At 59.2% G+C, this 24,675-nt stretch overlaps 2 protein-coding genes and 1 long non-coding RNA gene across 5 annotated transcripts; 2 read left to right on the forward strand and 1 right to left on the reverse strand.

Moving 5' to 3' along the window:
* Window positions 1-937: 937 nt before the first annotated feature.
* USHBP1 (USH1 protein network component harmonin binding protein 1) lies at window positions 938-10,450 on the forward strand. Of its 2 annotated transcripts, none has more exons than XM_038566926.1 (13): window positions 938-1,074; window positions 1,414-1,541; window positions 1,639-1,787; window positions 2,001-2,439; window positions 5,491-5,616; window positions 5,788-5,924; window positions 6,094-6,234; window positions 6,732-6,905; window positions 7,589-7,838; window positions 8,384-8,605; window positions 9,519-9,625; window positions 9,815-9,937; window positions 10,183-10,450. In XM_038566926.1, the coding sequence occupies exons 2-13, from the start codon at window positions 1,488-1,490 to the stop codon at window positions 10,370-10,372; spliced, it is 2,112 nt and encodes a 703-aa protein (XP_038422854.1). In that variant the 5' UTR covers window positions 938-1,074; window positions 1,414-1,487; the 3' UTR covers window positions 10,373-10,450. The 2 variants fall into 2 exon arrangements, with proteins under 2 accessions (XP_038422854.1, XP_038422853.1); XM_038566925.1 differs by having other exon boundaries at window positions 954-1,074; window positions 1,356-1,541.
* A 3,806-nt stretch (window positions 10,451-14,256) lies between these two features.
* NR2F6 (nuclear receptor subfamily 2 group F member 6) lies at window positions 14,257-24,439 on the forward strand. The gene is made up of 4 exons (XM_038566927.1): window positions 14,257-14,767; window positions 18,582-18,676; window positions 21,889-22,476; window positions 23,720-24,439. Exons 1-4 carry the CDS (start codon window positions 14,475-14,477, stop codon window positions 23,992-23,994), a joined length of 1,251 nt encoding a protein of 416 aa, XP_038422855.1. The 5' UTR covers window positions 14,257-14,474; the 3' UTR covers window positions 23,995-24,439.
* LOC119864718 lies at window positions 18,198-19,241 on the reverse strand. 2 transcript variants are annotated; one of them, XR_005375029.1, is made up of 3 exons: window positions 19,149-19,241; window positions 18,788-18,882; window positions 18,198-18,684 (listed from the first exon to the last, which is right to left on the reverse strand). It is a non-coding gene; the product is annotated as an uncharacterized LOC119864718 (long non-coding RNA). The 2 variants fall into 2 exon arrangements; XR_005375028.1 differs by having other exon boundaries at window positions 18,198-18,687.
* Window positions 24,440-24,675: the final 236 nt, after the last annotated feature.

The raw sequence follows: 24,675 nt of genomic DNA on the forward strand, positions 1-24,675 counted from the left end.
CCTGGGAGGTTCAGTGGTTGAGCGGCTGCCTTCAGCTCAGGTCCTGATCCCGAGGGATCCTGGGATTGAGTCCTGCTTCGGGCTCCCGGCAGGGAGCCTGCTTCTCCCTCTGCCTATGTCTCTGCCTCTCTCTGTGTCTCTCATGAATAAATAAAATCTTTAAAAAATAATAAATAAAAAATAAGCCAAGTGCAGAAACAAGGAAAGGGTTACAGCATAACCAAAGGCCCTGGGATGTGAGAATTGTGAACCTTCACCTGTTCACAGAGGGGTCATCATGGCTAAAGCATGGAGTATACATGGGTGCAGACAGCAGGCATTATTTTTAAGGGCCTCGAATGCCGGGTAGAAGAGCTTGAAATGTTTCCCAAGGGCAATGGGGAGTCATGGAGGGTGTGTGAGCAGAAGAGGTGAACAATGAGGTCTCTGTCTCTGGGGCCTGGGAGGGGAAGGGAGTCAAGGGGTGGGTGGCTGTAGAGTCCACGGAGAGAGAGGGGCTGGCATCCCGGTAGAGGGGAGAGGGTTGGGCTGTTATGGAGGGAGATGACGAGGCCCTTTAGAGATGGATGCAGGAAAAATGGGCAGGATGTAGGGGCGATCTGTGCCCTGAGGAATCCAGGAGAAGCAGCAGCTGGCAGAGGAAGCAGAGATGGGAGGGCCGGAGAGGCAGCGAACAAGAGTGGTGTGTTACAATTCAGTTCTTGGATGGTGCTCAGTCATGTGCAAGTTGCTTGTTAAAATTCCCATGACACTGTAGACAGATCCTATAATTAAAGCCCCCCCCCCCCATTTTACAGATAAGGAAACTGAGGCTCAGAGGCGGAAGAGACATGAGATTGGAGGCTGGGGCAAGGAAGGACCGACAGGTCAGGAGCTGGACATGTGTGTCCCACCGGGACTGGAGGAAGCTGATGTCCTTGAGGAGGAAATAGCACAATAACAAGTCACATGACCAGGGGAGGGGGCTTCCTGTTTCCCGGCCTCTCCCAAGCCAGCCTTGGCCAGCCCGGGGCCTAAGCAAGCAGTGGCCAGAGCTACCCCAAGAGTGTCCAGGGATTTGGGCTGCTGACCAAGGTATTCCTAGAGGTACAGAGGAGTAGCATTAGAGCAGGCTGAGGGGACCCAACCCCAAGATTGGGGCCTCCGACTCAAGAGGACCCTGGGGAGGAGAGGTGATTCTTGAAGTCCTCGAGCCAGGTCCAGATTGGGGACCGAGGGGAGCACAGAGGTAGTGAAAGATAAAGGAGGCAAAAGACAAGGGGAGGTGGGAACAAACTTGTGAGGTAGTGAGCTGCCTGTCAGGAGGGGTATTCAAATGTGCCAGCTCAACACTGGTAATTCAAGATCCCTCCCAGCGGGAGGAGATCGATGCTCATTTCATAGAAGAAGGTATTAAGGCTGTCATTCGCCCAGACCAACAAAGACAAGAGCCGAGATCAGGCTGCGGCTTTCGGAAAAAGAATCAGAGGACTGAATTCTGGACAGCAATGAGTGCCCGGGCCACGCGACCCCGAAGCCGGCGAGGGAGGCACGCGCCACCTGTAAGTGCCCCCTTCCCTGCCGCATCCAGCTCTTTGGGGTCACTCACCCCCTCGCCCCCGGCCTGGCTCGGAGCTTGGCCCTGTGGGTCATTTTCAGGGGGAGCTGGATCCCGTGGCGGAGAGTTCAGAGGAGGCTGAGGCAGCCAGCGGGAGCTCTGAGCTGGGCCCTGTGCCATCTCAGGAGAGCTGCGAGCCGAGGCTGCAGGGGCCAGAGGCAGAGGCCAGTGGGCAGGGCCTTGGGAACAGGTAAGGTCCCCTCCGTCTGGGCTCCCACTCCGGCCCTGGTGTGTCTTTCCTCCCCACAGATCTACCTGTGTTCCTCCCTTGCTCACACACACGCCGTAGCTTCCCACTGCCCTCCTTGCCCAACTTTCAAGGCCCCGGATAATGCACCCTCTGTGAGCCAGCCACCCCAGATGACCCCATTTCCAGAACCTTCTGTCTCTCACTTCACCACAGGACCAACAAAGAGGCTGAGGGGGACTCTAGCAGAGGACTGGCCCCATCTCCCGAGGGACCCCGCAAGCCTGCAGAGGAAGGCCACCAGGCCAGAGATGTAGCTCCACAGGATGGGGAGACTGTCCCCCCCAGGCCTGAAGCCTCTGACGTGTTTCAGGTTCTCCAGCATGCTCTGAGCTCCCTGGAGGCGGCGGCGGCTGCCTGGCGCCGCCGGCCCCCCAGCTGTCCTGGGCCCGGGGAGGCAGAGGACAGAAGTGAGGTGGGACCAAGGCCCTGCTTGGAGCAGGAGGGGGCAAGTGGTTGCCAGAGGGAGGCAGCCAGCCTGGCAGAGAGGAATGACTGGCTACGATTGGCCTTGGGCAGCCGAGAGGAGGAGCTGATTCGCACGCAGGCCTCCCTGCAGGCCATCCAGGGGGAGAAGGAGATGCTGCAGAGAGAGGTGAGGGTCTCGACGTATTGTGCTCTACCTCTGAGGGTTCTCTGTCTAAGGGGGAGGCGGGCCTGGCATAGGCAACCTTCCATTGTTTGTTCATTAGAAAAACTCTTACGGAGGGACGCCTGGGTGGCTCAGTGGTTGACTTGAGTTGAGCCTTTGACTCAGGTCATGATCCCAGGGTCCTGAGATCGAGTCCCACATCAGGTTCCCCACAGGGAGCCTGCCTCTCTCTCTGTGTCTCCTCTGAATAAATAAATAAAATCTAAAAAAAGAAAGAGAAAAACTTTTATGGAGCGTTGACTGCTGCAGAGCCCTGAACAAAGGTGCCTTGCCTTCTTAGATAAGGTGGTCAGAGATGCCCCTTGAGGAGGTGACACTTGAGCCAGGAGGTAAGGGAGGAGCCATGCAAGGATCTGGGGAAAGAGCATGCCAGGCGGAGAAGGAGCTCCCTTCCAGAGGTGGGAGTGTGAGTCAGGGAACAGTGAGCAAGCCAGTGTGGGGGTGAGGGGAGGGCAGGTTAGTGATGGGGGCAGATTTACACGGTCTGTGGGCTTCTGGGAGTTGGGCTTTGGCCCTGAGCCTGGTGGGCTCCTGGGGGGTTCCCCCTCGCCCCCCCACCCTCGCCCTCCCGCGGCAGAAAGGGGCGGGACCTGGTGCCGCGGTCACAGGCGCCCTCTGGTAGGCATGGGAGGAACAGCCGGCGGATCCGCGAGGCACTGGTCCAGACACCAGATGGTGGAAACTGTGGAGGTGGCACAAAGTGGGCAGATTCTGGGTGGTGTCGAAGGTGGAGCTGGCAGGTTTGGGTGTGAAAGCCAGAGAAGGGTTGAGGACAAGTCCTGGTTTGGGGGCCTGCGGGACTGGGAGCCAGAAATGCAGGACCAGGAGCTGTTGGGACCCTAATGAGTTCAAGAAACCCCTGAGCCACCCATGTAGGACCATCAAAGACACAGTTGTGGGGTCAGAATCCAGAGCTCAGGGGAGATGTCAGGACAAGAGAAACACATCCCGACCTCTTTAACATGTGGATGGAATCTAAAGCCATGTGGCTGAAGGAGATGGGGGAACAGGCCCTCATCTTGGGCAGGCCAAGGTGGCAAGATATGGGGCCACCAGAGCCCAGCCTAAGGGGTGGGGCCCACTTCCTGGCTGGGAAAGATGATCCCCGCTCCACATTCCTCTCCTCACCCCCACCCACATTCCTCTCCTCACCCCCACTGCCTCTGGCACCCACCACTCTGTTCTCTATAACTGTGAGTTCAATTTTTCGTTTTGTTTTATCTTAGATCCCAAATATAAGTGAGGTCATGGTGTGCTTGCTTTTCTCTGACTTATTTTGCTTAGCACAATGCCCTCAAGGTTTATCCATGTTATTACAAATGGCAGGATTTCCTTCTCTCTCTTTTTTTAAGAGATTTTATTTTTTATTTTATTTTTTAATTTTTAAAAAATTTTTTTTATCTATTTATGATAGTCACAGAGAGAGAGAGAGGCAGAGACACAGGCAGAGGAAGAAGCAGTCTCCATGTTCCGGGAGCCCGATGTGGGATTCAATCCCGGGTCTCCAGGATTGCGTCCTGGGCCAAAGGCAGGCGCTAAACTGCTGCGCCACCCAGGGATCCCAAGAGATTTTATTTTTAAGTAGTCTGTACACACAATGTGAGACTCGAACTCATCACCCTGAGATTAAACGTCAGAGGCTCCACCGACTAAGCCAGCTAGGTGTCCCTCCTTACTTTTTTTTTTTTAATTTATTTTTTATTATTTTTTTCTCTTTTTTTAAGGCCAAATAACATTCCATTGTCTATACACCAGATCTTCTTTCCCAATTCATCCACTGATGATCACTTAGGTTGCTTCCTAAGTGTCTTGGCTATTGCAAGTAATGCCGCAGTGAACATAGGGGTGCGGATATCTTTTCGAGCTACTTTTTTTTTCATTTCCTTCGCGTAAATACCCAGAAGTGGAATAGCTGAATCGTGTGATGGTTCTATTCTCAAGTTTTGAGGACGCACTATGTGGTTTTGCATAAATGGCTGCACCAATTTACAATCCCGCCAACGATGCATGAGGGTTTACTCTTCTCCACATCCTCCCCAACACTTGTGCCTTTTTTTTTTTTTTTAAGATTTATTTATTTTAGAGAGAGAGAGAGACCAAGCACATGTGCCCATGAGTGGGGGGAGGGGCAGAGGGAGAGAATCTTCAAGCAGACTCCTCACTGAGCACAATGTTTGATCCCATAACCCATGAGGTCATGACCTGAGCTAAAAACAAGAGTTAGATGCTTAACCAACTGAGCCACCCAGGCACCCCAACATCTTTTTGACAGTAGCTATTCTAATAGGTATAAGATGATACTCATTGTGTTTGTGACTTGCATTTCCCTGATGATTAGTGATGTTGAGCACCTTTTCCTGTACCAACTGGCCATTTATATGTTTAAAGATAGAAGATGGGATGGGATCCCTGGGTGGCGCAGCGGTTTGGCGCCTGCCTTTGGCCCAGGGCGCGATCCTGGAGACCCGGGATCGAATCCCACGTCGGGCTCCCGGTGCATGGAGCCTGCTTCTCCCTCTGCCTGTGTCTCTGTTTCTCTCTTTCTCTCTCTGTGACTATCATAAATAAATAAAAATTAAAAAAAAAAAAAAAGATAGAAGATGGGGATCCCTGGGTGGCTCAGCGGTTTAGCACCTGTCTTCCACCCAGGGCGTGATCCTGGAGACTCAGGATCGAGCCCCACATCAGGCTCCCAGCAGGGAGCCTGCCTCTCCCTCTGACTGTGTCTCTGTCTCTCTCTCTCTGTGTCTCTCATGAATAAATAAATAAAATCTTTAAAAATAAATAAATAAAGATAGAAGATTCTTAAGTGGCTAAGTGAATTGCCCAAGGCTGGATAGTGAGGAGTTCGGAGGGGGGCGGGCAGTAGCTGGGTTCCTGCTTTCCAGCCGGGGCCTTGTGACTATCTCAGGAGCAGTTCTGAAGGAGGGTTGGTGGGTGGTTGGAGCTCCCAGGCCTGACCTACTCCATCTTCCTTCCCCACCCCCACCCCAGGTCCAGGAGCTGCAGGATTCGCTGCTGAGGCTGGAATCTTTCCCACCTCCCTCCCCTGGCCAAGCAGGTGGCTCAGGCAGTGGCTCCAGCAGTTCTGGGGTAGATGAGGAGCCCTGGGGAACTCAGGTGAGTACAGGAAGCTTAAAAACCACGATCTTGAGATTTAGGATTCTGGGTGATGAGACTCAAATCCTGGTCCTACAGTCCGGTAGCTTCAGGGATTGGAAGAGGTTTAAACCCATGACACTAGGCTCTTCAGTGACAATCTGGGCAAATCAAGTCACCTTTTTCTGGCAGGACCCCTTCTCTCTGGCTCATCCCCTGCTCCGACGCCTCCGGAGTGATTCCAGCACTCAGATGCTTGGACCTCTCCCCACTCAACCCCCCGCCCCAGGGATACACGTCATGGAAGCCCAGATGGAACAGCTCCAGGCGTAAGAGCCATAAATGCTGAGCTCGTAAGGGCACTGGTGCCTCCCCCTGCTGGGCTCTAAACCTGAGAGTCTGGAGCTGGAGTGGAGTGGGGAGGAGGGTGGAAGTCAGCTGGGTCCCACCTACCCTACGGTGCCTCTCATTTTCCCTCTTCCCGAACTTCTGAGGCAGGAGCATCGAGAAACTCAAATGTTTCAACCGTCTGCTCTCAGCCGTGCTGCAGGGGTACAAGGGCCGGTGTGAAGGCCTCAGCATGCAGCTGGGCCAGCGGGAGGCTGAAGCCACAGCACTGCGTCTGGCTTTGCAATACAGGTGAGTGCATCCCACCCGTGACATCGCCAGCTAGGAAGGGAATGAGTACTCCGAGGATGTGCCAGCTCAGAGGATGATCCACGGCGAGAGTCAGGGCCCTTGCAGGAAAGCCCTTTCCAACCAGAGAAATTATTATTATTTTTTTTTGAGAAACTATTTTTTTAAAGATTATTTATTTATTCATGAGAGACACAGAGAGAGGCAGAGACATAGGCAGAGGGAGAAACAGGCTCCTCAAGGGAAGCCTGATGCAGGACTCAATCCCAGGACCCTGGGATCATGCCCTGAGCTGAAGGCAGACACTCAACCACTGAGCCACCCAGGCATCTCCAGAGAAATTCTTTTAAGGCAGTTTTAGCTCAAGGGTGCTGAAGTTTACAAGCTCCCACGGGTGGAGGTGGGGGAGGAACTGAAGGATCGCAGAACAAGTGGGTATGTCACCCACACCATGAGATGGAGCTGGGTGTCCCAGAGCACTCAGAATCGGTGTCTCACAGTGAGCACTGTGAGGAGGCATACGGAGTCCTGCTCACTCTCCTGGAGGCAGACTCGGGAGCAAGAGAGAAAGCCCCTACCGGTGACCTGGAGGCAGCTGAGAAGGAAGCTCAGAGGTTGTTGGCACAAGAGGAGGCTGCCATGGATGGAGAGACACCACGGGATACACAGCCAAGGTACTCTGGGAAGCTTGAGAACTGGGAGGGCCAGTGAGTGGGGTCCTTGTTAGAGAATGGGGCTCCCACGCCTCCACATTGGGGTTTGGCATGGCTGAGCCCAGCAGGGTTGGAGTAGGATGCTCCATGGTTCGTGGGCATGAGGCCTGACTAGAATTGTCTGGCTGCTGCTCAACAAAGTTGACATGGTGGCTGAGAGCCACTGCAATTGGTATAGTATCCACCAGGGTTGGCATGAAGATGGATGATGGTGCCCACTGATTAGAACTGGCGTGATGGTGTTTAATGGGGTTGGCCTGATGTTGGTACACATTGAGTTAGCATGATGTTGCCAAACAGGGTTGGCCAGCTGAGCAGTGGTGCCCATCGTGTGGTGGCACCCACTGTGTTGCCATAAGTGATAGCACCTACTGAGTTGGTGTGATGGCTTCCACCATGACGGCGTGAGCAACAGTAAGCGTTGATGTGTTGGTGTTCACTATGTTGTCTTGATGAATGATGGTGCCCAATGGGGTGTATATTATGGAGTCCACCATGTTGGTATGATAGCACTCACCACAGATGGCATAGAATCCATCATGGTCAGTAAGATGGAAGTTGATAAAGCCTACCAGAGTTGGCATGAGGTTAACACGACTATGGCCACCAGTGTTGACATTAGACCCCTCTTCTGTTTCCTGTAGCCCTGAGGGCAGTAGTGTGGATCGGCCCACACCACAGGAGGTGGCTACCCAGCTCTGGGGCTATATCCAGCGTCTCCGGGAGCGCTGTGCTCTGGTGAAGATTCCCCCAAAACCGGGCCCAACTTTGGCACCCATGCCCACTGTGCCCCATGCAGAAGCTTTGGTGCAGGCCATTCTGGGGACCCAGCCTGGCCCAGCCCTACCCCGGTTGGAGAAAATGCAGATCCAGCGAGACTTGGCAGCCACACGGGTACATGTGGGCAGTGGTCACTGTGTTAGTCTTTCTGGTGGGACAAAACCCTTTGCTGAGGTTGAGAGGGATGTGTTTGGGCGACTGAGTAACAAAGGAGAGTTCTACTTGGCTGGGGGCAGACTTCCTGGAGGGAGGAGAATTGGAACTGGGATTTTGAGGGTTGAAGAGGAATTTGTCTTCCGGAATTCAATTTCTCATAAGATTCTGAATCTGGCTTTCCAAAATTTCCTGCCTGTGGAAAGGAGATGGAGACAGGGGACATAATCTGAGGTTTATACCCTGGCATGAAAGACCTGAGGTTCTAGAGCTGGAGAAACTCCAGACCCTTCCACTGAGATGTTACTTGATCTTGTCTAAGATATTAGTACTCTCTGAACTGCCATTTCTACAGCTGTCATTTTTAGGACGATAATTCTCATCATACAAGATCATGGTGAAGGTTTGGGTTCTTGCCTGACCAGTCGTCACTAGGTACCTCCTGGGGCCTCAGTTTCCCCAGATCCTAGAGGCCCAAATTCTCTGCCCACTCCTTGGTCTCTCAGGAGACTCTGGCTGACCTGATGCTGCGGCTCCAGTTGGTGCGGCGGGAGAAGCGGGGTCTGGAGCTTCGAGAGGCTGCCCTCCGAGCCCAGGGCCCAGCCCACGTGCTCCTGCTAGAGCAGCTGCGGTGGGAGCGGGCACAGCTCCGGACGGGTGGGGCCAACAGTAGCAGTGGGGACAGCAGTGGAGGCAGGAGCAGTGGAGACGAAGAGGAGTTGTCTCAGGTGAGTGGCCCTTCCTGGGCCTGGTGGGGCTAGCAGTATACTAGTAGGTCTGTGGCCCTGGTCAGTCACAGCCCCTTTGGAGCCACAGTTGGCATTTCTGCATGAAGAAATGAGTTTGGGGCACCTGGGTGGCTCAGTGGTTGAGTGTCTGCCTTTGGCTCAGGGCGTGATCCCGGGGTCCTGGGATCGAGTCCTGCATTGGGCTCACTGCAGGGAACCTGCTTCTCCCTCTGCCTACGTCTCTGCCTCTCTCTGTGTGTCTCTCATGAATAAATAAACAAAATCTTAAAAAAAAAAAAAACCCCACAAAGAAATGAGTTGAATGTTAAACTGCCTGTCAAAGTTCATACCTGTACTTTGGTTTTTTTCTCTGAGTGTATCAAGCCCAGTAAGCCCCAAGGAGTTTTAGTGTCTTCCACTCAAACCTGTGCCTCCTCCTTAGTCCCACTCCAGCATCTCCTCCCCAATAGCCCAAGCCCAGGCTTCATCTCTTCCTAAATTTTGGCTCAAGCATTCTCCCTGAGGCCTTCCCTTTTGCCTTTTCCTATCTCATCAAGACTGCCCTCTGCTTAAAGCCTTCAGCAGCTTCTGGAACCCTCCTCTAAATCATCTCTCCCACCTTCACACCTTTGTAGATGCTGTGCCCCTCCCAAGAACACTGGTCACTTACCTCTTTGTCTGATTAAGCCCATGATCTCTTGCAAGCCATTGCCTGCCTCCAGATGAGATCCCCTGTTATTTATTTCTCTGGTTTGGGAATCATTTTACCTTTCTTGGGGTATCTCACCAGACTGGGGGCTCTGTGAGGGGAGGGGCTGTGGCCGCCACCGTCTGGGTGACTTCCATGTCCAGCTGGGCTGAGTCCACACTCCACCTAGGCCAATGTCACTTCCCTCCCTTCTGCCTCCCACAGGGCCCTCCTGCTCTCCGCAGGGGTGGCAGGGGCGTTGATGGAGACCAGGTGGGCAAAGTGCAGGGCCCGGAGACTCTAGCCCAGGAACTGGCAGCGTCACTTAACCGGTGTGTGTCTCGGCCCTGGGCTGGGGGATGGATGGGCGGGGCAGGGGGTATACGTGAGAATCCATGGGGGCACTGTGTGCAGTGGAGGGTTGGCTGCACTTCTGTGTACAGGTGTGTTCACATGGCGTTGCGGGAGGTGGGAAGGATTGGCTACGGCCACAAGCTCCTCTCTCCCCACCCCTGCACCAGGGCCCTGGGCCTTCGGGAGCAGCTGCGGTCTCTGCGGGAGGAACTAGAACACGTGGCTCAGAAGGGGCGAGCCAGATGTGCTCAGAGTGCTGAGCTGAACAGGGACTTATGCAAGGCTCACAGGTGGGTCCCCCTTTTCTGGTGACTTCAGAAGTGAGTGTACTGGCTTTCTCTGAGCCTCAGCCTCCCCCCTACCACTGTAAGGTGGGTGGCAAGTTCAATCCATCCCATACTGCCCCTTTCCCGGATGGAACCCCAGGAAGATTCAAAGAGTTCCTGTCTGGGGCTGGGAATACATAGCTCCTGACGTAGGTGGGATGGGGGGCTATTTCCCGGCTCAGCCCCATCCCCCCTCCACCCTCCTCCAGTGCCCTGGTCCTGGCCTTCCGAGGTGCCCACCGGAAGCAGGAAGAGCAACAGAGGAAGCTGGAGCAGCAGGTGGCATTAATGGAGGCTCGACAGGCAGAGGAGCTGGAGGTGCTAGAAGCCACCGCAAGGGCACTGGGGAGGCCCAGACCACCCCACCGGCCTCCCCGGCTGGGAGAGACCTTTCTGTAGGCCCCATCCTGGCTGTTTCTGGATGTGCCGGACAGTTTTATGGCGGACCACATCATAAATCGTCCTGGAGTGATGTTATATCATGTGTGACCTTGAATGTTGGGACCTGTTGGGTGGGATGGGGGCTGTTGCATCTGGGTGTCTGGGAGCTGATGGAGGGGTGGCTGGGCATTTGAGACAGGCTTCCTGTCTCCGGCCTGGCACCATGTGGCATGTGACTGTGATATGTCAGCGGGATCGTGCCAGAGCTCATGCCAAATCTAGGGCTGGCTGAAGGATTTGGGGTCAGTGAGGTTATTTGGCCAGAACCGAAATTCCAACACTCATCTGCCTCCCGAGGCCCTGGAAGGGGTCCAGAGGGATAGGACACACCTTCCCTTGCCCATCCCCGTCACAGGGAGCTGCTGGATTTGGCCTGGTAGCTGCTCCCAACAGGAAAATACCCATATACCAGGAGGAAAACTGAAGGCCTAATGGTTCAGGGTGTGGAAAATTAGCTGGAAAAGCAATCTGCAATCGCTCCCCAGCTGGAGGTGGAGGAGAGGAGGCATCAGAGGCCTTTGTAACTTGCATTCAAAGAATATGGAGCTAAGGTCAAGGATGCTGTGTGGGTGGGGAAGCAAAGGTAAGAACCTGCAAGTGGTGACTCCGGGGCAATGAGCAACTAATAGATCGCGCTCACGGGCAGGGAGGCCCATTGGGGCCTGAGGGTCTGGACCTGACCGGGCTAAATTCCAGCTTTTCCTGGCTGGGCGTCCGAGCCGAGCCGTTAGTTAGTGTTAGGTTAATAGCAGGCAACTGATTAGCATGTCATTTGTGTAAGCCACACCTTCAGGAAAGGGGGACCGGGTGGGACTCGGTTGGCGCTTGCCTCTTGGGTGATGGCTGAAATCCAAGACGGGGATTAGAAAGGTTTTCATCCCCAGCCTGGTGGTGGTGGTGCGGGGTGGTTTCCAGCCCACACCTGTGCAGGTGTGCGCGATGGCTGCCTGCTGCAGGGCGGGCCCCAGGACTCGACCTGGTCCTACTGACGCACAACTCCTTAGAGATCGCGGGGGCTGGTGACCTTCGGTCGGTGCAATCTCGCTGGACAAAGGCCAGCTTTGAAGAAAGCAGAGAAACTGAGGAGGGCAAGGTGCTGAGGAGGGTCAGGGGAGCTGACCTTATCTCCTCTTGCCAAGAATGCAAGAGTGACTTCAGGCCCCCCCAGTCCCACCAGTCTCCCCAGTCCGCAGAAGGAGACAAGGTCACCTGCGGAAGGGTGGGGAACGAGTTTGCGCTGCCGGAGGGGGGCAGGGGCCGCTTCCCAGGCCGCCGGGAGCGGGGTCTGGTCGTTCCCACGGGTGCCCCCTCGGCAGATGGGCCCAGGGCTCTTTGTCCCCGGTCTGCAGCCGCCGCAAGGTCAAATGTCACCGCGGGGCCGCGGGCAGGGGTCAAGGGGGCGGGGCCGGACTTCGACCCCCACCCCCCCAGCCCAGGAGGGCCCCAGGGGGCTCGGGGCCTTGGCGCTTGGGGAAGGGGGCAGGGCCGCCCTCGAGGGGTGGGACCTACCGGAGGTTCTAGGATATTCCCCCTTGCCTCCAAACCGGCCCTAGTACCCCGCAACTGGTGTCCCTCAAGCTCCAGGTCCCTGCCCCTCCACTCTCAGGTCCCCTTGACTCCCTTCCCTGAACCTGGTCTCCCAAGATGCCTTCCTTCTCCCCTGCCCAAGAATGCTGGAAAGTGCAGACCAGAGACCTGGGACCCCTGTCCTCAACCCCAAATAACCAGCCAGCACCTCCAGAACATTTCCAGGCAATCCCAGAACAAAATGGTCCTCTCTAACCATCCAGACCCCCATCTCCAGCAGGGCTTACAGGGCCGGGAATTCCACTCTAGTCAGTCCGACAGAAAGTCCTCCCTCATGTCTAACCACAGTCTTTTGGCTTCCTGCACTTGCTAAAGATTCCTCCAACTTGCACCCAGCCAGACTTTCCCTGGGGGCCCCAGAGGCCCAGGCTGGGTGCATTGTGCCTGGCTTTTACATTACCTTGGTAGCCTTTTAAATGTTGCATGATCTCCAAGATTTCCCAGATCTCCCAGCTCCCCCCCACCGAAGCCAAGGTATATCTGCCCCCTCAGATGTAATCTGGAGGACATGCCTTTTCCCAAGGCCTCTTTCTGCAAGGGGAGGGCCTGTGGGGGCAGAGGGCACTGTTTTTCCTGCTGGCAGCTCTCAGAGGCCCAGCCACGTGCCCTGGTGTCCAGTTCTGGGCCCGGGGCCTAGGGCAGGGCAGGAGATAAGGCCCAACACCGGACCTGCGGGACTCCAAGGTGAAAGGTCACCATAGGAAGGGCTTTTCCAGCTGGTTAAACGTTAACAGGCCCAGAGCTAGAAGCTCAGGCTTGCCCAGCCCAGCGCTGCCTGGGCGGGAGATGTGTGTGTGTGTGTGTGTGTGTGGGGGGGGGGGGGTGACAAACAAATGTCACTTAATAAATGCTGGTCGTCCCCAGTGAGTGAGGGGGGCAGGGGAAGCTGTAAGCCAGCGGCAACTGAGAGGCTCCTGGGAGCCTGGAAGAGACATCTGCAGTCCAGCCGGTGGCCTGGCCAAGCCCTTTATGTGAAGCACAGAAAGAAAAGGAAATGAGAGAGGAAAGGGGGGCAGGCCCCAGTAGGGATGGTGGGCATTCCTGCTGCCTCGAGCCTAGCTGGGCGGGTGGGTGCCCTGCCCCCAGAGGCCTAAAATTCTGGCGAGGGGGCCCCTGACCTCGCACCCCCGCCGGCCACAGACCACAACATCCCTTGGCCCTGGAGATTCCCAGCACCAGGTGTTAGCCCGAGCTGAGAAAGGGTGGGGTGAGGGTCGGACGCGGCGACTTTCTGGAAGAGGAAGCAAACACAATCCATCATGCAACTGTGCAAAGAAATGCCCCAGGGTGTGTGTGTGTGTGTGTGTGTGTGTGTACTGCGCAGGGGCGTGCCCCCCGGGTGCAACCGGCCCCCATTATTGCTTTTGCAGGGAATGCAGGGGTAGGGTTCCGAGGTGCGCCTCGAGGGCGGTTGAGCGAGGCATCGTCCAAGGCCGGAGGCGGAGGGGAGGGCCTCGGAGAGACATCTTGTGCAGGCTGCGGAAGGGCAGAGGGCAGCGGCGGCCCGGGCTCCCGCCGCGGCCCGGCAGGGGTTAAGGCTGGAGTCGGGCGAGGGCGGGGGCAGTGGGGGGATGGAGGGGGGAGGGTCAGGCCGAGCGGCCCCGTGCTCCGCCCTCGCCCCTCCCGCCGGCCCGGGCGCCGGGCGCCGAGCGAGGCCACCCATGCCCTTATAAGGGTGGCCGTCGCCGGGGCAACGAGCGCCCGCCCCCAGCCCGCGGCGCGCGCCCCTGCCCCCGCCCCCGCCCCCCGCCCGCCCCGCGAATGGAACGTTGTGTGTCAAACCGGCCGCAGCGCGAGGCCGGCGCGCGGGGTCGGCGGCGGCGGCGAGAGCGAGGCTCGGGCCCAGGCGCAGGCCCAGGCCGGGCAGGCGCGGCCGCAGAGGGGGCGGCAGCTCGGGAAGCGCCGGCCCGCAGCCTCGCAGGCCCCGAGCGGCCGCCTGGGGGCCCGGGGGAGCCGGGGGGCGCGGCGACCGGCCCCGGCGCGCGCCCGCCGCCCCTCCCCCGCGCCGCGGGCGGCCGCGTAACTTGCGGCCAAACTTTCCCCCCGGCCTCCCGCGCTCGGATGGCGGCCCGCTAAGTTGGCCGCAGCCCCCGGCCCCGCGGCGGCCAGGCCAGAGGGCGCCCCCTGCGCAGCCTGGGCCGGGCCATGGCCCGCGCGCCCCCGCCGGGGCCCCAGGGCGGCGGGGCGCGAGTCCCCGGGGCCCCCGGCTCGCGCCTCTAGCGCGCCCCCCCTCCCGCCCCCAGGCCCGGCCCCGCGCACGCGTGGGAAAGTTGGCCTGGAACCGGCCCGACCAGTTCTGCCCGGGCGCGCGGACCGGCCGCAGGAAGTTGCTGCAAAACTTTTTTGGGGGGTGCAGCCGGTGCCCCCCGCGCGCCGGGCCCGGATGCGCGCCGGGTAGGGTCCCCCCGGGCCGAGAGGGGTGCCCGGAGGGAGGAGCGCGGAGGGGGCGCCCCGGCCCCGCTGCCCTGGGGCTATGGCCATGGTGACCGGCGGCTGGGGCGGCCCCGGCGGCGGCGGCGGTGGCGGCGACACGAACGGCGTGGACAAGGCTGGCGGCTACCCGCGCGCGGCCGAGGAAGACTCGGCCTCACCCCCCGGCGCCGCCAGCGACGCCGAGCCGGGCGACGAGGAGCGGCCGGGGCTGCAGGTGGACTGCGTGGTGTGCGGGGACAAGTCGAGCGGCAAGCACTACGGCGTCTTCACCTGCGAGGGCTGCAAGAGCTTCTTCAAGCGGAGCATCCGCCGCAACCTCAGCTACACCTGCCGGTGAGCCCCCTACCCGCGCACCGCCGCCGTGCACCGGGCCCGCCTTGGGCCGGGCCTCTGACCTGCTCGGTCACCTTGGGCCTGGCGCTGACCTTCCCCAGGCCTCCACTCCCCGCTCCGAGATAGGGGCACAGCTCCCCTCCGCCCCCCTCCCTTGCACTCCTGGGATTGTGTATACAGTCGGCGCTGTATCGGTGCAGGTCCCCCCGGCAGGTGGTCCCTGGCGGCTTCCGCCCCAGTTCCTTGCTCCTTCTCCCTCCCTTCCTTTTCTCCCGAGAGGGGTCATCTCCGCGCAGGGAGGGGTTGGGGGTGCTGTCAGGGGTGGGGCCCTAACCTCAGGGCATCCCTTCTCCTGGGGATCTCGGAGCGCAGGGGACCCTGCGGGAATCGAACGTGGAACTTGGACTGCGAGGCTCGCAGCGTCCAGGGGCCATTGTCTGCGGCCGCGCGGATCGATACGGCGCGCCCTTGGGGTCAAATATCACTTCCAAAGTCGCCCTGGCCACCGAGGCGGCGGCGGCGGCGGGAGCGAGGCAGGGGTGGCACTGGGCGGCCTCCGGCCTCTTTCGCATGGGTAGCCCTGCTGTGGGGGGAGCCGGGCTTGCCCATCAGCGGGGAGCTGCCCCCCTCCCCCCCAACCCTGGGCTCACCCTGGGCCTTGGGTCACTGGAAACCGCCGTTGGGAGGGCTGGGAGGGCGCCTGGATTTGACCACACCTCGGCTGCTCCAACCCTGCCCCCATCAGGAGTGGGCGCAGACCTAGGGCTCCTGGAAAATCCCTGAAACTTCGGTTGGCCCCCTCGGGGTGGGGGGTGAATGTTTCCAAAGAAGGAGCCCCGGGCCCTCCTGGGTTGGAGGCCCCACTGACAGGGTGTGGCCTTGCTAGTTTTCTCTGGTTGATGCTGGGCTGGGGTGTCTAGCCCCGGGCCCCCTTTCCCACCAGTCCTCCGCGAGTGTCCTTTTGCTTCCTTGCCAAGCTCCTGCCCTGCACCCCAACATGAACGTGTACAGGCTCTGCAGAGCCAGTCTGGAGAGTCCCATTTTCCGGATAGGAAAAACTGAGGCCTAGAGAGGTCCTGGCAAGGCCCCGGGTCCCCCAGAGAGAGACCCTGCCCCAGTTGGGGCTTAGCAAGGGGAACTGGGGTTGGGAAGAGGGGAGCGGCTGAGTCCTGGTTCAGGGTGTCCCCAGGGAGAGGGCAGCTGATGGCGGGCTTGTTGGTGAGGCCACAGGGCGGGGCACCGGGCACCAGAGGCTGGAGTTTGGCCCCGGGTCTGCGGTCAGGGCCTGGTCTGGGGTAGCTGTGTGTGTGTGGGAGAGCTGGCCTGCTCCCTCCTCCAGTGGTAACTGGGCCACCAGACTTTGGCCTCATTCTTGTTGCTGGAATAGCTGCCTGCTCTCTGGCCGGGTCTTTGGGGAGGGCAAGGGAGGAGCTTAGGTGGTTCTGGGGTCTCAGGGGCCTCTGAAGGGAGCAGGAAGCTACAAGACAGGAGAGGGGGCTGCTGTTTGGGGCCGGCAGGTCCTTCGCCGCAGAAGCTCTGCACCGTGGGACCTGGTGAAATCACTGCCCCTTCTGAGCCTCAGATTGGTTCCGCAAAGTCCCCACAGGGCCTAGCCGGGCAGGTTTGATGCCAGCCCCCCCCCCCCCCCCCAGAGAGACCCCAGTCCAATCCCGGCGCCCTCCCAGTCTGGAGGAGACACAGTGAGACACAGATGCTGCCTGCCTGTGGAGTCTGGGCTGTGCCCGAGGGAAGGATGGGTCCGGAGTCCCCGGGGAGAGTGGGGCTGGCTCTGCGCGAGGTTCAGGGAGGGCTGCCTGGAGGAGGTCCATGGGAAGTAGGCCTTGAAGCAGGAGGGGTTTGGCAGGTAGAGGAGGTGAAGGGCACTCCTGTAGAGAGCGTGGCCCAGGCAAAGGCTCAGTGGCAGGTTAGGGGAGCAGTGTGGTAAGATGAGACCACCCAGGCCTGGGAGGACTTGGAAGCGAGTGGATCTGAAGTCCTGGACTGAGGATGACAGGGAGCTGAGGAGGCTACGTGAGCAAGGGAGGGCAAGTGATCAAATTGGACCAGAGGCCAGAAGCCCAGGGAGGAGGCTGCGTTGGACCATAGGGTTGGGCAAAGCATGTGCTCTTTAGGTGGGATAACAGGTGGAACTTACTGTTTCCCCATCTGGAGGGACAGGAGATCTGTTCCCAAATCCACAGCTGGGGAAGTCGAGGCAGAAGGTTCTGGGAACCCCCCCCCGCCCCCTGCCCCAGGTCAGGGGCCCGGAGCTGGGCCCCTGCCTGCCTGCCTGCCCGCCCCAGGCCTGGCTCTTTCCACCCGGCTGCCCAGGACCCTCCCACTGCCTGCCTGCTGGGCTTTGTTCTGGTTCTGCCTGAACTCCCTCCACCCTAGCGGGGCCTCTTCCTGGGGGCTCGGGCCGGGCAGGGGACAGAGGCCTGGGCTGCGAGGCTGGCGCTGTGGGACCTGGGCCCTTGGAGATCCCCAGGGCCTCCGCTGTCCTGAGCCTGCCGTTGAGACCCCCGCCCCCAGCTTGGGCTTGGGTCCTGCTGCCCTCCCCGAAAACCCCTCAGGTCCCCCCAGGCCCAGTGCATCCCATAGAGAGCCGGCATCTGGCCTCCCCTTTCCAGATGCGGAAACTGAGTCTCGGTGGAGAAGTTGCCACCGTAGGGCTGGGGCTGAGTGTCTGCGGCTGAGCGGTGTTGAGATTTTAACTGCATCGAGTGTTTTATGCTGACTGTCTCTGGGTACCCTCTTGGTGGCCCAGGTGGGACGCCGGGGGTGTCTCTCTGTCCCCGGAGCCGGGCCTCGGAGAGCTTCGAGGCTGGGGTGGAGGGACACCGAGGGAGCACAGGGGCAGGGGCAGGGGCCGGGGGGAAGGAGCACTGGAGAAATGTGAAGCACGAGGGCCTGAACCTGCCGGCTGGGGGCTGCCCCTGGATGGGGAGCTCCGTGTCCTGCAGGGCGGGGCGCCCTGTCCCATCCCTGCAACAGGCAGTGATCCCTGAGGGCCACTCAGGGGAAGCTTCTTTGGCTCAGTTAGGAGTCTGGAAGGTCTTCCTGGAGGAGGGGACATGGGTCTGAGGTCTTAAAGGGGGCACAGGGGTTTGTTCATTCATTCGTTCATTCGTGGTGGTCCTGTGTGGGGTGATAATACCCCGGCCCTACTGTGCCCGTAGAGGATGGGCCCTGGCCTGGCCCCAAGCCTCTTAGGTAACTCCCGAAGCCCAGCTCAGAAGCCCAGCTCCCTGAGCGTGTACCTTTGCTGTTCTCACATTGCCCTTGGGACAAAGACCTCACCCTCGGCCCAGCAATGACCAAGTAAAATGAGACCGTTGAGGCTTTCATATTTGCACGTTTCCAACTTTACAGCTCACCTCGTGCTCTCTGCGTGGAATTGCCTCTCTGTTCTGGGCAACTTTTTTTTTTTTAAGATTTTATTTATTTAATTGACAGAGCGTGACCTCCCCACAGGTGCAGGGAGGAGGGGGAGGAAAGGGGAGAGGGAGAAGCGGACTACCCACTGAGTAGGGAGCTGTTCTGAACTTCTGTTCATCCTTCAAAACCCAGTCCCAATATACCCTCCCTGGCGTGCTAATGTACTCTGCCGCAGACTCCATTCATCCCCACCGTCCATTGTCCTCTTCCCCTTTGCAGACCTGCAGGCTTAGCCCCTGTGCCCCTTGGGGAGGGTACCTGCCCAGCCCGGGGTAGGGGGCATGGATGTTTCTCAGGTGCGGCCTTCAAAGGTGACTTATAGGGTGGCTCAGGGGGCAGGATGTGGGTGTCACGGTGACCCCTTGCGTGCCTGTAGGTCCAACCGTGACTGCCAGATCGACCAGCATCACCGGAACCAGTGCCAATACTGCCGCCTGAAGAAGTGCTTCCGGGTGGGCATGAGGAAGGAGGGTGAGTACCTGCTGGCGTGGGGCAGGCACAGGGTGAGCAAACAGCCCTCGCCTTCACTCCCTTTCTCGGGGGTCTGGGAGCCGAGGAGGGTGGGGCCTGGCGCCTGCTAACCTCGTTACCACCGATCCCACAATCTCGTGGGCCTCAGTCTGGCCCCAGGCTGGAGGAATCCAATTATCCATAGTCACCTGGTGGCTGCGGTGGAGCTGGGGATGCAGGGGACACCCTGATTCAGGCCCACGTCAGGACTCTTCTGCCCCTCAGCCCCTCCCTGCCAGGGCCCCTGGCCTCAGAGTCAGGTTCCTTGGCCCTGACACCTCAGTGACCCCTGTGCCCCTTAGCCTGGCCAACACTGAACAAGGATGGTTTTTTTTTTTTTTTTTTTTTTTGATTGGTTTCTTCCATCCTCCACCCCCTGCTTTGTGTTTGTCCAAGGCAGGAACTCGCCCGATTAAGGCAAAGGGCAGCTTACCCTTCCGCCTGACCCTGGGCACTGGGAGCCAGAGGGAGGCCCAGCCCCTTGTTTCTGCCCTGGGGACTTGAGTGGACACGTGCCGGGCAGCTGGGCCTAGAGTTCTACCAAGCTCTAGAATTCACTCTTAGAATTCAGTTGGAACCCAGAGACTTCCACATGGAGCCCGGTGGGCTTGGGAGCAGGACCTGGCTCACTGGCTAAGAGCCCCATGCTGGGCTCCTGTCTCTGCCGGCCTCCCCAGGAGCAGGTTGGCAGTTCTTCCCTGCATCTTAGGTCTCTCCTGCTCTAAAGTTAGTTTCCTCTCTGCTGGCCTCTGTGAAAGAAGCTGGCAGTGGCTGCTCGGTCTCTCTCTTAAAACTGCCCGACTACACTCTTGTCCTTTCAAGTTCAGGGATGACTCGCCCTCCACAACCTTTGCTTCTGCTTGTCCATGACCTGAAGTCCTGATGTACTTCAGCTCTCCAAAGTGTCAGGAGTGGGAAATAATCACAGCTCATGCCCCAAGCACAGTCCTACCTCAGGGCCTTTGCACAGACTGTTCCCTCTTCTTGGAACACTCTTACCTCATACCTGCATGGCTTCCTTACCTTTTTTTTTTTTTTTTTTTTTTAAGAGGTGGAGGGAGGGACTGCAGGGGAGGGGGAGAGAATCTTAAGCAGGCTTCATGCCCAGCGTGGAGACCAACACAGGACTCAATCACACAACATTGAGATCATAATCTGAGCTGAAATCAAGAGTTAGATGCTTAACCAACTGAGCCACCCAGGCGTCCCTTACCTCCTTTAAGGTTTGTTCAAAGAACACCTCCTCAGAGAAGCCCTCCTGATTACTCTTCACCATCCCCCTTTATTTTGCACTATCTACTTGCTCCCCCACCAGGATGTCCACTCCCTGGGGGAAGGGACTTGCGTTAGTCTTGTTTTCTTTTTTTTTTTTTTTAATTTTTATTTATTTATGATAGTCACAGAGAGAGAGAGAGAGAGAGAGAGAGAGGCAGAGACACAGGCAGAGGGAAAAGCAGGCTCCATGCACCGGGAGCCCGATGTGGGATTCGATCCCGGGTCTCCAGGATCGCGCCCTGGGCCAAAGGCAGGTGCCAAACCGCTGCGCCACCCAGGGATCCCTGTCTTGTTTTCTGACACATACCCAGTGACTAGTCCAGGGCCTAGAACGTAGAAGGTGCTTAATACATGTTCTTGGCTTGAATTACTACCCATTGAGCCCTTCCTATATGCCTAGTGCTGTTCTAAGTAAGTTAGATTCTCATTAATTTAGTGATTGGTGTCATCACTGTCATTACTACCTGCATCTTACAGATGAGGACATTGAGCACAGAATGCAGAGGTGAAGCCATTTGCCAGGGTCAGAGAGCACTAGAGTTGGGACTTGAACCCACACAGTTTGGGCTGGATAAAGAGGAAGAGCTGGGGGAGGGGATCTCAGGAAGCAGGAACAGTGAGTGCAAAGGCACTGAGGTAGGAACATGGCTGGGTGATGGATGAATGGTGGGGATAGGGTTTAGGACTGAGTGAACAAAGGCGGAAGGAATAGGTCTTCCACCCAACCCTGGCGGGGCTGGGGCCGGGGCGTTGAGCTGGGATCTGATCTTTGACAGTTGGTTCTGAGACAAGAATCCTCGAACCTAAAGCCCCCACTAACCTGCTCAGGCCCTGACTTCCACCCACATTCTGTTCCCCATTCATTCTGTGGCCTGTTGGCTAGGAGTTCATGAAGATGAGACGGGGCATGCCAATTCATTAAAGATCATTAGTTAGTTTCTGTCTGGCCCTCAGCCCAACCACCCTGGCACAGGTCAGGTAAACCTGTGGCTACCCCTCCTCCTCTCTGTGCCTCAGTTTCCTTCTTCCTATTCACCTGAATCCTGGGAAGCCAGCAGTGGGTGCTCTCCTTTAACAGGCAAGGCTACTGATGGCAGTTAATGTTTATTGAGCACCTATTATAGGCTGGGACTCCACTCCCAGCTCTGGGGTCCCCCTGGAGCCGTGATCTGGGGGTGGGATGAGGCTGGGAGCTAGAGAAAAGATCCCATTGCTGTAGGAGAGATCACTAGCTTCAAGGCTAGGCTGGCCAGGGCCGCCCTCCACCCCAGCAGAATGAAAGTGACCCCTCCCTGGCCCTATGGTCAGCTCTGAGATCCCCATGATGGGCAGATGGGGGCATGATTGACAGGTCAGGCCTCCATGGCTGCTGAGTGGAGCTCACATCGTCCAGAGGGAGGGGGCCAGGTGCGAATTAGATTAGTCTTCACCCAAGGGCCCCATCCCACCCCCTATGCTCCTCTGCAAGAAGCGGGGTGGGACTGGTGGCTGGAAATGGCCTTCCGCTGGGGCACAGGGCAGAGCAGGGTGGGGCCTGCAGGTCCTTCTGTGCACGCATGGGGGGGATTGGGGGACCAGGGAAAGGCTGGGTGTGGGGAGCCTTTGGGGGAGGGGCTGAGTGACCCTGTGATGACTTTATCTTCCCCCCTTTTCTTCCCTCCACCTGCCCCCCCCCCACGCCTACCCACTTTCCCCCTTGTTCCGTCCCTCCCTCTCCCTGCCACCTCCCTCGCTCCTCTCTGGTGTCTCTCCCCGTGTCCCTCAATCCCTGTCCCGCACCCCGTGTTCGTCACCCGCCTGCCCCCTCCCCGCCCGCCTCCCCACGGCTGCGGGCTGCGGGCCGCGGGGACCGGCTCCCCCCTTCCCCGCCCCCTCCGCGTCCCCCTTCCGCCCCCCAGCGGTGCAGCGCGGCCGCATCCCGCACTCGCTGCCGGGCGCCGTGGCCGCGTCCTCGGGCAGCCCCCCGGGCTCGGCGCTGGCGGCGGCGGCGGGCGGAGACCTCTTCCCGGGGCAGCCGGTGTCGGAGCTGATCGCGCAGCTGCTGCGCGCCGAGCCCTACCCCGCGGCGGCCGGGCGCTTCGGGGCGGGCGCGGCGGGCGCGTTCGGCGCGGGGGGCGGCGCGGCGGGCGCGGTGCTGGGCATCGACAACGTGTGCGAGCTGGCGGCGCGGCTGCTCTTCAGCACCGTGGAGTGGGCGCGCCACGCGCCCTTCTTCCCCGAGCTGCCGGTGGCCGACCAGGTGGCGCTGCTGCGCCTCAGCTGGAGCGAGCTCTTCGTGCTGAACGCGGCGCAGGCGGCGCTGCCCCTGCACACGGCGCCGCTGCTGGCCGCCGCCGGGCTGCACGCCGCGCCCATGGCCGCCGAGCGCGCCGTGGCCTTCATGGACCAGGTGCGCGCCTTCCAGGAGCAGGTGGACAAGCTGGGCCGCCTGCAGGTCGACTCGGCCGAGTACGGCTGCCTCAAGGCCATCGCGCTCTTCACGCCCGGTGAGATGCGCCGCGCGTCTGTGTGTCTGTGTGTGTCTGTCTCCCAGGACGGGTGGTGGTGGGGGGCGACCTGGACCCTGACCCCGGCCCCCAGAGGACCCCCCTCCCTGACCCTCAGCCTGCCGGCCTGGCGCCGCTGGGGGGCCAGTGGAGGAGAGACAGGCGGTGTGACACCCTGATGCCCCCAACGCCTGATCCCAGGGCTCCCTAAGAGCCCTGAGCCCTGCTCTCCAGACCCACAGCTGGGCCTGGACGCGTGGCTCAGGTCACCCAACAGCCTCTCTCCCGGATTCCCAGGCTCCCTGAGACCCCAGCCTCTACCCCCTCATCAGGGTGCTCTTGGTGCTCAGTGAGCAGATCCAGAGGCGGAGGATGAGGGAGGGGAGGTCCCTGACACCTGGTCCCCGATCTTCGTCCTCCCCAACACCCCTGACCCTCCTCTGCCGACTCGGGCCTTCCTGCTTACTGCGCAGTTACAGACGCCTGCCAGGTGGGGATACCCTGACACCTGGTTCTGGCCTCCCTTGAGCTTTCCACTCCCTGATTCCTGGGCCCCCAGACTTTTGACCCAGGGCTCCCCAAACGCCCCCTAGTTAGCCTCCTGGCAGCTGTGCCGCGTGGGACGGGGCAGGGGCGGGTCTTGGAGTCCCTCCCGCTGTGGGCGGGGCCGGCCAGGACCTTCCTAGTCTTTAGTTAACCACCTAGCCACTGAATGCCCTACCTCACTCCAGAGACTGGTGGCGCAGCTGGTTCTGCATCTGGAAGGTTCCAGATCCCACTAGGGGTCTTCTTGGGGCCAGGGATGCAGGAATGAGACGCAGGCCACTCTGAGAGGTGGCTTTCACTTGATAAATGCGGCTTTGCGCCTCTTGCCCCCAGAAGATTCTTCCTCTGCCCCACCCTTCATGGGTCTCCCACTCCAGGCCACTCTGGCTGAACACCCCCTCTGGCTTTGCCTTCCTTCTCGAGTCCCCTCCCTAGTTCCTCTTCCCCTTGAGCTTGATTAGAACTTGTCACCTTGCCCAAGGCCTCAGCTGGGGCTCCCCTGTCCTGGAGACACCAGTGTCCACACTCTTGTGTCACTGTCCTCAGTTGAGGCCACCTCAGTCTCTCGAGGACTGACACTGCCTGAGGACCCCATTTGTCCCTCAGGACTCCATTTCCCAGCACCCGGAGCCCTGAGTGGGGGGCTTGGTGTCCTCCCACCTCTCCCCACCCTCCTGACCCTGCCCTGTCTCCCCAGATGCCTGCGGCCTCTCGGACCCAGCACATGTGGAAAGCCTGCAGGAAAAGGCACAGGTGGCCCTTACTGAGTACGTGCGGGCTCAGTACCCGTCCCAGCCCCAGCGTTTCGGTCGCCTGCTGCTGCGACTCCCCGCCCTGCGCGCGGTCCCTGCCTCCCTCATCTCCCAGCTGTTCTTCATGCGCCTAGTGGGCAAGACGCCCATTGAGACGCTGATCCGAGACATGCTGCTGTCGGGAAGTACCTTCAACTGGCCCTATGGCTCAGGCCAGTGACCCCACGGGACCTGGATGTGTCGGCCTCACGGGGGGCCCCCCGAGTGGAGGACCTTGGCTTCTTTCACCAGACTCCTACTATTTTTTAAAGACTGTGAAATGTTTGTCTTCTCTGTTTTTTAAATGATCACGAAACCAAAAAGAGAGTGCTTGTCCAGACTCCAGCCTCGGCCTCCCCAGGACTTCTGGCCAGAATAGAGGGGGAGGGACCGAGGGTCCAGTTCATTTCTGGGGCAGCCTGGAGCCGGGCACCCCAAGCATAAGCTCTTGGGATGGTGAGGTTGGCTTCCCGTGTGTGATGGACAAAGGCCTGGTGTCTGGGCTCGAGGGGCAGCTGCAGCCCGGCAGGGGTAGTATTTGCCAGGCAGATCCTCTGGACATGTAATCCATGGACACTACATGAGGAATGAATCAAGGCCAATAATAAAGACGTTTCCTACCTGCACAGCCCCCATCATCTTTGTGAGGGGAGGGCAGGATGGGGGGGCACCCTACCATGGCTGCCCACCCCCAGCCATCTGGAACACCCACAACCTCACAACAGCCTGCCTTGCTGCTTTTGTGGGGAAACGGCTGGGGGCAGGGAGAGGGCCCTGCAGTCAGCTAGTGAGTCTGCAGGGGTGGGTGGCATCCTGCAGATGGCTCAGGTTCAGGTTCAAGCTCTGGGCTGTGACGGTGAGC

This window comes from Canis lupus, chromosome 20 (assembly GCF_011100685.1).
Source record: "Canis lupus familiaris isolate Mischka breed German Shepherd chromosome 20, alternate assembly UU_Cfam_GSD_1.0, whole genome shotgun sequence".
Taxonomy (NCBI): domain Eukaryota; kingdom Metazoa; phylum Chordata; class Mammalia; order Carnivora; family Canidae; genus Canis; species Canis lupus.